The sequence below is a fragment of the Pieris brassicae genome, chromosome 2 (assembly GCF_905147105.1).
Source record: "Pieris brassicae chromosome 2, ilPieBrab1.1, whole genome shotgun sequence".
NCBI classification, from domain to species: Eukaryota; Metazoa; Arthropoda; class Insecta; order Lepidoptera; family Pieridae; genus Pieris; species Pieris brassicae.
This window is the reverse complement of record NC_059666.1, coordinates 8,432,960-8,444,286: the sequence shown is the minus strand read 5'-3', so window position 1 is coordinate 8,444,286 and position 11,327 is coordinate 8,432,960. Positions and strand designations below refer to the sequence as shown.

Below are 11,327 nucleotides of genomic sequence, written 5' to 3'. Positions count from 1 at the left end.
CCTGTAGTTTCTATAGGACCTTATTAAACTTCTACAGCGATTTTATATTCTTGAGGTTCAAGTTATGTGGACTCTATTATAGATATTAACTTTAATATAAAACATTATTATACTGTGTCTTAAGTATATGATGCTACAACTAGACGTTTAAACATACCTCAATCATTGATACATAAAGATATTTGAAATTTTTATCATTGTAGCGTATAAAACCACTAACATTAGACTCCAAGTCTGACTCCGTAAATGTGGAAGTCATAATAGTTGGTTTATGTTGTGTTTGATTTAAAATAAATTTGTTATTAATAGCAGTAATTTAATTGTCTATTAACTTTACCATAAGGCTTAAAATAATTTAACCGATTCTAAATTACTATTTACGATTTTAAAGTATAAACATAAAATATGATTTTTAAACCATAGAGTAAGTCAAGAGTAAGTGAGGTTACCACTTACCAGTTACCGCATAGCTTTAGGGTAATCTATTGAGTGTCGGACTTATGTAACGTTTATTAATAATTTTGTGTATTTAAATTTTCAGTCTCTTGTTATAGAACGATATCGGCTGCTAGAAAGCGGTGTCGAATATTCTATACAAAAAATATAGATTTGGATCTTATGCCGAACATGGTTACCAAAGAATTTGGCAACCCTAAACATTTGACAGAACTATCGATGAAATTGTCATTTGACAGCTGACACCTACGAATCGAAATTAGTACTCCGTGCGAACTGCGAAGTCAGAGCAAAACAATGATACCAAAAAAAATATAATTTAATTTTGTATATATTTAGTAGAATTCTGACTTATTTATATGATTTTATCTAATCCGTATATAAGCTGTTTAAATTGTGTTGTATCAGTGAATTAACCAGCAATTTTGTGAAGCTTTTTGTGACGGTATGTTTATTTTTAGTGTTCATGTTCAAGTTATTGATCACGCACTATAAATTCTATAATGATAACATAAAAGTTGTAATAAAAACTTATTCATATTTAAATCAATGATCTAGTAATTTTACCCACCAGACATTTAACTAAAATCATTGTTTCGGATTATGCTAGAGCTACTTTTTTGCAAATGAAATTTAACTTAAACTTTAAAGCTCTTTTTCCTTTTTATAGCAACTTTTTAGAGTTCTAATTAATGAAGTTTTCAAAATATAAATAAACTAATGAGCAAAATTAAAAATTTTGATTAAGAAAATATACTGGTTTTTATTCCGAGTGTTAGAATAATTACTTAGTACACATCTAGTGGCACATTTTGGACCTAGTTATACCAACTAAATTTAATTTTGTATATATAATATGTAGTGCCTCCCATTTTATGACCTTTTGTACCCTTTAAAAAATTAAGTAGAAACGTAGATAAGTCATCTCCTCTAAGCTATTTACTAAAGAATAATATGAAGAATAGAGAAGTTCAATTATCAAATTTGGTATAAAACATAAACTAATTTAGTTTACATGTATTAAATAAAAACTTTTTATGCATTAAATAAAAACTTTTCATGCATTAAATAAAAACTTTACATGCATTATTAAACGAGATTTTAAATTTTCCTATCTATTTTTTCACTTTTCAATGTATAACGAATTCGTTAAAAAGTTTTTATAAAAAAAGGGATGGATGGATACTATAGCTTTGAATATTATAAACATTTCCGAATTAAGAAACAGTTTTAAAGACAACACTGTTAAACAACATTTTAAAAAATGTAGTTAATAAATGCCTAGGATATTGAATTTAGTGTTTGGGTTACTTGGTAGATGGAATAAATGGGCTAACAAAAACAAAGGTTCTTAGTTTTTAAAGCTTTTGAAAATTACAATAACTAACATATTTATTAAATGTCGAAGAAGATTTTGTAAACAATTTCTATTGAATACACTGCATTATAGTTGGCGCCGACCAGGCTGGCGTCACGGAGTCGCGACGCTCCCCCATACCACCCCATTCTTCATAAGCCTACATCCCTTAGTATGAAGCAATATGTTCAACATCTCACACTTAAAATTTGTTTCTTAATTTAGCTAGTTTAACCATCTTGTCTTCTAAAGTAGCTTGTTTTTTTTAATTTGCTATTTTTATAAATTTAAACAGCTTATTGATACCCAAAAAAATGATATTATAAGTGTTATCAAGTCATGTCCGAAGAACATGACGAAAAGTGTGTTACAAGTGAAATAACCAATGAAAGTGAGACTGATAAATCTACTGTAGTGCCAGTAGATGAACCATGTGCCAATAGCATAGGTGCCATAGATTGTCAGAACGACATTGGTGCCAAAAAAGGAACTTTATCCTGGACTGAGGAGGGATCGCAACTCTTGGTATCGTGGAAATTGCTGGAAGGAACTGCTACTAATAAGGACTATGTTGCTCTTTGTCTCAAAGGTAAGTTACTTTACTTTTAATATCTATTTTTACAATGTTGAGAAGTATTATTTTTACGTTGTTACGGTAAAGCATCGCCCCTGTGGGATCATACCACATACAATATGTTACAAAATGACAAATGAGAAAATAATTTGCTTAGCAATTGGCACGGGTGACGTTTTCATTATTTCTATCACAGTCATAACATTTGTCAGTATTGCAGTGACTTTGCAGATATAACTTGATAAAAAAAAATTTCAAGCTAGTAATATTTTTTTACACCCAGTCGATCGCGAAATACATAGTTTTCAAATATTAGAAACAAAATTTGTTTGTGAATAAGATATAATTTTATATTTTACTAATCATATATAACGTAGCTTCCCGAGATTTATTTAGTTCATTAAAAGACTTTTTGCTCTTTCCTCATCTCGGTAAGGGTACTCGTTTATAACTGCATATGTCGGCCTAGTCCGGCGCCTTAATTGACCACGGGAAGTGAATGTCCACCCCTTAGATGATAATACCTGAGGTAATTATACAGTTACATTAGTGTATTGCTTCTGTTTACTTATAACGGTTTCGCCTGAGTATTTATAGTTATTAAGATAAATGAGTCAAGGGTGAAATGCAGAATCGAGTCTTAGCGTTACGGACTACCGTATTTTAAATACATAACCTATTCTACTTTGAAATGTATCCTTAGTTTATTACCATATAGGTCGTGGAGATCTATAAAATATTTTTCATTATAAATTATCTCGTTGTGTTTTACATTTATTTAAATGAAATTCACCGATACAGAACAAAATATCGTATCATTTCTCTTGACGTAATTTCATTTTTGTATCGAGAATGAGGTTTTAAAATTTCACGAAAGTGCAATCAACGCCCACGTTGCTTAATTATTGTGCCCGCGCATGCTATCCTGCAAATTGATTACTGCTTTTATTACTTAACACGTACATTAACCGTAATATAATAGTGACTCAGATGCGCCGATACCGAAAATAATAAAGGCGAACATGATATTTAAACGGCAGTTATTCTTAATATTTATGATTCAGATATAACAAATATAAATTTGCCATAAGTTGCAATTATGCGCTATAAACTGAAATATTTTTGGCGGTGATGGTTTACACTTTGTGTTATACATAATCTTCCGTAGTTCTCATAACGGAGAGATTTCAAAAAATTATAAATGGATTTCTTTATCTCCCTATAAGGTACATTCTTGACAGAGCGGTCGTGATCGCTGTGTAGTAGTGGTATTAGAAGGGACAGATGTGATCCGCTTCACGACGTTTCACCATCGTTGCCTATTAGAGGTCATCCTGCGGCACTCATCTCCTATGGTAGACTTGATGTGGTCAGTCTCGTGCCTTCCACCTTCCCCTGGCCCAGATACGTGTCCGAAGGATGTAAGAGGGAGATGCTACTGTTGGAACCAGACGCTGCGTAATACCGAGTTTCTTTCTTCTCCAGGATTCCCAAGCATTCTTCTCCAGGACCACATTTCCACTCTCTTTTCTGCCTTTCCACATGTCGTTTTTTTTTAGTTATAATTAAATCTTTTATTGGCTTTTTAAAATACATATATTAGTATTTTTATATAATTTGATATACGTGGTAAAGGACGGAAGATTTGAATCTTTATAGGATATGTTGATTTAGTAATGGTCGGCAATGCACTCGCGAGCCCTCTGGCATTGAGTGTGTCCATGGGCGGTTGTATCACTTAATATCAGATGAGCCTCCTTCCTGTTTTTTCCCTGTTCTAAAAAAATAGTATTGAATCATTATAAATAAAATGCACTTCTTGGTACTGCTTGAGACAATCAGTTTTAACCTACTTTAAAATTAGAGCAAATTTATTAGAATAATATTAAAATTATTTGATAATTTGTGTTCGATTACGACTACAATAAAAACAGCTTAACTAATTTTATAATCTGTGATAGTTCAACAGCAAATATTATATTCTATTTTAATAAAAATTGAAGTCCTACTATATTGGCTTAATACAAAGCAGTCGCCTGTTAAATCTAATTCCATTTAGGTTATTTTTTTGAACAATATAGTTGGTCCCATATAAATTAACCATCCGTTAACCATCTATAAACATCTTTAAAGTTACTGCTATATTCCACGCAAACGAAATCTCTATTAACCGCTATTTGTGTAAATATATTGCTAATAAAATATATATTATTGAACAAGATTGTATCATAGGCTTCCTGTTTCTTAAACAAAGGAAAGTGGTAAGTAAGGGCACGTGCGATTGTCACTTACATAATCAAGTGGCCAGCTCTCGTTGGCTAATTTTCTCTTGCGACTTAAGTGGAAATTAACCTTCGTGAATAACGTTGGAACCACATACATTGCATGCCGTTACACTTATATTTTTGTCAGAGGTGTACTTGATACATGCAGTGAGAAGTCAACTATAACGTCTTGTATGAAAAATTTCAACGAAACTATCCTTTACTATTAGTAGGAATGACGCGGTCCTGCTGAATTGCTTTGTATGATTTTTGTTTTGTTCTGTCTTAAATAAACAATAATATATTTTATATATATTCAGAGTTCAATTTCACCGTACTTTCGCCGATCGTACAATTGAATTCGTTTCACGAACTCACATTACAAACGGTCAACAGGAAACGTTAACAGACCCATGTTGAATTACCTACTGCCTATTTGACATTTTCAGAAACAATTATTATCTACTGTCAAGCTATATCAGTAAGGAATAAAAGGAAGGCCCTTAGAAACATCTTCATAAGAAAACAAAGTTCACTATGAATAGTTCAATTATAAAACATAAGATCCCTCTAAATGGTTGAATGGTTAGTTAACAGTTAATTAAATCGTTTTGCGCTTTTTCGCAGTACACGATTTATGTTGAAAGAGGCGCAGATCACCACGCCTCGGTAGACTCATGAATGGGCCGCTTCCCCGCTCCCCGCCATTCGATTTGTGAATGAAGGCACCGGCGCGCGCGTGCCTCGGCATTCACGATCAGTCGTGGAGAACCGCGCAGACACGCGAGCGCATGTTCCTATTTCGAATTTGACGTATCGAAATTCGAAATCGCGCGAATTTGTGTTTTTTTTCTGTTAATTGAGGATTTTTACCGCAAAGGTTTTACTGTGATCGCAGTGTGTGGACCACCGCTGCAGACGGCTCGGCAGGAAAGCAATATCCGTTTACGGTATGTAATTAAAAGCGAATTTTCTCACTATGAGGAGGCCTATTCTATCTATCTAGATATGCCTATTCTATCGACACGTAGGCTAGGCTCATTGAAAAATACAACGGTGGGTTGAAATGTGGGTGGGGTGCCCACGTTCTAATATTTAATATGGTATAAATGTAACATGTAATATGCTACACCATCTTGGATATCAGGCACATTTCAATAGGATAATTGCGGTAGGTGTATATGTAGGTAGTAATCTTATACTTTCACGAAATTTGGCCTGTGAAGTGATAGCTTGGCATTAAACTGCTTCTTCATCAGTGTGTGTTAAGAGTCCTCACTGCTACAATGAATAATTTCGAGAAGCGTTAATTTTTGTATATTGTTATTGAACAAAAATTATTTGTTTTTTTTTTCAGTAACTGACTGGACCTATCGTTTACGCATAGTAGACATTAACGGATTGTTTAATTCGCACATTATATTAATTTAAAAAAAATAATATTTATTTTTATTATTGACATACCAAACATTGCATTTACCCAATACAGTCAAAATCTGCTTTAACGACATCGAAGGGATTATTCATATTTAGTGATTAAAACCGATAGTCGTAACAGCCGATGACGTTGTTATTAAGTACCTAATACATAAGAATTCAGCCGGGGCCTTTGATTTTGGTTAATATAACCGGTATGTTGTTCTAAACGATGTCGTCGTTAACGGTTTTAACTGTATTATTTAAAAAATTCCATGAAAAAAAGATAATAAAGTGCTAGTACTGATTTTCACTCGTGTATTTGCTCATGGCTCTACCTAAATTGATTAAGGTAAGGAAAAAAGTCTGTCCAAGCGCCTCAATACAATACATCGTTTAAAAGGCGCCACGATACCTGCAGGGTTTTTGCGACATTTACAAAGAAATCGTTGGAGGCTGTCTAGTGAGAACACCATTGTGAGTGAGATCGATAACGCCATGCCTAATTAAAAATTTTGAAGGTGTTTTACCGAATACTTGAATCGCTCCGCTATCTATATGAAATCGGATATGTATTTCCTTTAAATTTTACTACTGTATTTATTGAAATACAAAGTATTTCCGAACCAATTCCACTTAGGGTCCTTCAAGAAAAGAGCGTACCAACTCTTGAAAGGCCGGCAACGAGCGAGCCCTCTGGCAATGTGAGTGTCCATGGGCGGTACCACTTAACATCAGGTGAGCCTCCTGTCCGTTTGCCTCATATTATATAAAAAAGCTCAATAATTACACAATAAAATAAGTAGTTGAACGTCTTGTTTAACTCCTTGCACTCAGTTTTCGTCAAAAGGTCTCCAAATATCCCTAAGCTGTCATCCGCCTAATCAAAATAGCTCTTTAGTTAAAGCAAGTAATATTATTTTCAATCCTTTACGTTCAAAAGGATTTATTAAGAAGGATTTCAATTCGTACTGTCAACTTCTTACAAGTATCTATTTACTCATAATTATGCGCGTACGTTCAAGTAGTACTCGGATTTCTTAAGAAATTCACCAGCTTACGTCGTAAACCGACGCACGTCCGGCTGGGTTAATAAAAGTGCCATCCATCATCAGCCCACCGGCGGATATTAAATTGACACGCCTCACTCGAGCACTCCATCTCATTACTTACCATACGCCCTTTTGCCTGGACTTGATTATCATATAAGTTTCTTATGAAATGATAACGTGGGGGGGCGGTCATTATGTAATTTGTATCAGCTATGTAATAATCTAATTATGGTTTCTTGGGTGTTAGTATAACTTTTATAATAACTTTACTAAAGTTATTCCTAGGTCTGCTCGGTTTATTCAATATACTGCATTTTGTGATTCGGTTTAAGCATGATAAAATAGGAAGAATTACAAAAGTATACCAAAAACGTTGATTTGACATTTTAATGTGTTTCTTTGATTACTCTGTTTCTTAGATAATGTTAATGGTTATTTCTAACAAGTTCCTGTACACGACAAATACAAAAGTAATTGTGGACATAGAAATACAACGTTTCAATTACTTATGTACTTTCTGTCTTTCTTATGTACTATTGGTATTAGTAATTACTTCGATTATATAACATCCGGTGCCCTTTAACATTTATTATGTAAACATGATTATATGATAATATTATCCTTAGCGTGAGAGCATATTGATATTTTAATTAATAATGATAAAATACATTTGATAGCATTTATACCGTTCGTACTATCAATTCACGCATTAAATTGCTAATATATTATAATTTAATAAATTTTGTTTTTTTTAAATAAGTGTCGTTATCAAAAGCGTTAGGAAAGTAATGTCATATCTAAGATACATAAGCTCTGAAATTACTGAACTAAAGATACGATGAATTATGAATGTCGCTTGATTTACCTAAAGTTGATACTGATTGAATATATTAAAATACCATTTGCCAGGAAAGCTTATTAAAAAGTATATAAGATTTAAATCAGTAGAGAAAAAGGTTTAATTATAAGAAGTAGGTAACGGTTTATTTGTCTTATAGTCATTGTTAATTACAACTTTCTTATGAGTTTAATGTAGATGTTGCAGTACTGTTACTTTTACTATTGTATGACTGTTCTCACGGAGTTTCTTCAAAGCCTCGCTCCCACATTATGTACCATTAAATGTATTATGTATAATATAATGACAGCCTTTGTGTTGCACTTATAAGTAGCAATATTTTTTTGTACATAAACTGAGATATAGAGCTTAGTTCGTTTAATTAATACATTTAAGCTGCGACTCTGATTATAGCTGAGGGTACTGTAAAAAATCGCAATGCCATCGGTTAAAGAAGTTTTATCTGATTGTTCGTTCAAACTGTAACATAAGTAGGACTATTGATTTATCAGATAAACGTGTTTTTAGAGCTATTCGTACTACGATATGGCAATAAGCCAACACTAGAATGCGAAAGCTCCCTTGAAGGCTTTCACGGCAGTGCGGAAAGCACTCGAGGGCACACTGTTTTAGTGGGGTTTTATTGTTTAGCTCTCTCAGTGCCTAGAGGGTACAGAGTGAATCCATATACCATTAAGAGGCCTTTCGGCTTTATCGTACAATAAAGTAAAAATAAATCAGTGGCGCTACAACCTTTTTAGGTCTGGGCCTCAGATTTCTGTATCTGTTTCATAATCATTTGTTAATTTTATCGCCAAGTATGTGATCAGCCTCCTGTGCCTGACGCACGCCGTCGCAAGTCACCATGCAAGGCGGTTTCCTCACGATGTTTTCCTCCACTGTTCGAGCGAAGGATAAATTGCGCACATAGAAAGTCCATTGGTGCACAGCCGGTGATCGAGCCTACGACCTCAGGGATTAGAGTCGCCCGCTGAAGCCACTTGGCCAACAGTGCTCTTGCTATAATATATGCCCCGATTTTTTTTTCGAAACACATTTTTAAACACAATAGCAAGTTGCTATTTGTATATTTCTAGGTTATACATACCTATTTTATTAGATTGGAATAAGATACGAATAAATTTTGTATATAATAAGGTTTGATTTAATATTATTTAGGATTGACATTAAACTATATATATTGTCAGAATATAATGATGCGTTTATACTTATAAATTATTTCTTGAAACATTTTAAACGGATATCTCCCCGCTGTTAAGATTGTCTCCAGAACGAATTTAAAGTGACGTTTAAAGGCTTTGGCGAATTTTTGCGATAATAAAATCAGTTTTGTGCCACGACTTCCGTCCAAATAATGCATTTGCCTTGTTTATATACGTATATATGTACTTGTATACGCAATACTCTTTACTTTTGATATTTTCTGTTCTTGAAAGTTATCTAATAGCTGTGTTTACTTATACTATCTGTGCATGTCATTAAAAATCATTTACATTAATGAGTTTTCTATGTTTATTTCAAGAACCTTAATGTATCCGGGTTTCTATCGAAATCAGGAAAGCAGTTAACTAGATCACCGGAACGAGTTCTTGGGATATGAAAAATTATCATGTCATATGATTAGAGATACTTGTATTAGCAAGTATCGTTACTAATTTCAATGGCGTCAGGCGTATTATATTATAATCGTTAAGGTTTTTACAATACAGTATATGTTCGCAAAGTGACAGAACAGTAATTAAAGATTTTAAATTATTGAGGCTTATAAGGAGAGTTTAAGTAGTTGTTGGGACATAGTAGTTGAAATGATATCCTGGAATATTCTAGAAACATTAAAAATACATTTCCATAAATAATAAATTATCATTTACTTAGATTTTTAACTCGCGCCAAAATGATTTGAAAATACATTTTCTAGTATATAAACAAAATCCATTACCATTATTTACATATCAGAATTTACGGTGTTCATAATATAATTACTTACATAGCATGGTCGTTTACCGCAATAATTTTTATTTTTGTATGATACAGGAAGCTATAACATTCTTATTAAATTGTTTTGAGGTTAACTGCCCATTCGAAACAATTTTCGTAATTAAAATGTTTATTTAACGACGCGATTTTGTGCAGAACTTAGTGTTTAATGAGTTTTTAACTAACTAAAAACCAAATCCTAATTAACATGTATCTTCCGCCGATTTTAAATAAATGTATACGTTTTTTTAACAATTCGTTTCGTTTGTATATATACTTCTAATTGATTAATTTTATCACCAGTTTTAATACCGTTTCTTAACGATTCCTGAAATTATGTAATATGGGAATTAATTATTTCTTAAATATTAATAGTTAGCACTGGACATAGTGGAATTAAATGTAAATATATAATTTCAATTCCATACATACAATTTTCATTCGGTCTCATCCATAAACTACAATCATAAATATTTGGATATTTAAAGTAATAAAGGACCTAGACACTATCTTCGCAAATGAAATGTATAGAAGATATAGGAAAAATTGATACTTACCGTCTTCCATTGAAGAGATCGTTAAAGCAAATTAGTCCTCGACACCTCGTAAAAGCATTAGCTTGAAAGCATTGTTGCCGGGTGAAAAACACTGAGAGGAAACGATAAATTATGTTCGGAGTTTATACGTTCGAAGTAATGGCTACGAATTACGATCCTGAATCCTTGCACCTACGTTATTCACCTGAGGGAATTATATCTTAATATTTTTATAGCCCTGTCCGGCTTAGTGGTGGTGATATTTTAGATATTAGTTTTAGGAAGAAATTACTAGGATATTGTTAACGAAACACAGTAAGTAAATTTTTAAACCAAATAATGAAAAAATTATATTCAAATTCCAAATAATTTTAATAAACTTATTAAATTACCTTAAAAGTCAAATTGCACCTCTGGGGCGTTGAGAAGCACTGGTGTATAGCATTCTTAATACGTTTACCATTTAAATTAAACTTAAAAAATTCAATTTTATTCGTATAGTATTAGTATACATAGCCTTTGGAATTATTGATTGATAATTGCGTTTTGAAACAAGATACCATATGTTGGGAGACTCATTAATGGATGTTAAAATTAGCCCTGCTTAATATAATATAATTTTTATTACACATTTTAATAACTTTTTTGTTTTTCTTATTTCTTTTATATATAGATATTGATCGCTACCAGGTGTGTGGTATAAAAACTTATCTGCAGATGTCAACTACCCGTATCGACTACAAAGAAAGTTCACACCGTTTATTGGACAATAACTAACCATCGTGGGAACTGGTCATAAAGATTACTTAAACCAATAACTGGTTAGAAACTTAAAC

At 32.6% G+C, this 11,327-nt stretch overlaps 1 protein-coding gene across 4 annotated transcripts in view; it reads left to right on the top strand.

Moving 5' to 3' along the window:
• The first annotated feature begins 734 nt into the window (after positions 1–734).
• LOC123720802 (E3 ubiquitin-protein ligase HECW2) overlaps positions 735–11,327 on the top strand; it is a 72,368-nt gene continuing 61,775 nt past the window's right edge. For 2 of the 4 annotated variants that reach the window (XM_045677566.1, XM_045677564.1), the window contains exons 1-2: positions 735–901; positions 2,109–2,402. In XM_045677566.1, the coding sequence (XP_045533522.1) occupies positions 2,153–2,402 (250 nt within the window). In that variant the 5' untranslated portion in view covers positions 735–901; positions 2,109–2,152. Of the gene's footprint in view, positions 902–2,108; positions 2,403–5,424; positions 5,602–11,327 lie in introns of those variants that run through there. The other 2 variants (XM_045677565.1, XM_045677567.1) reach the window with 2 other exon arrangements.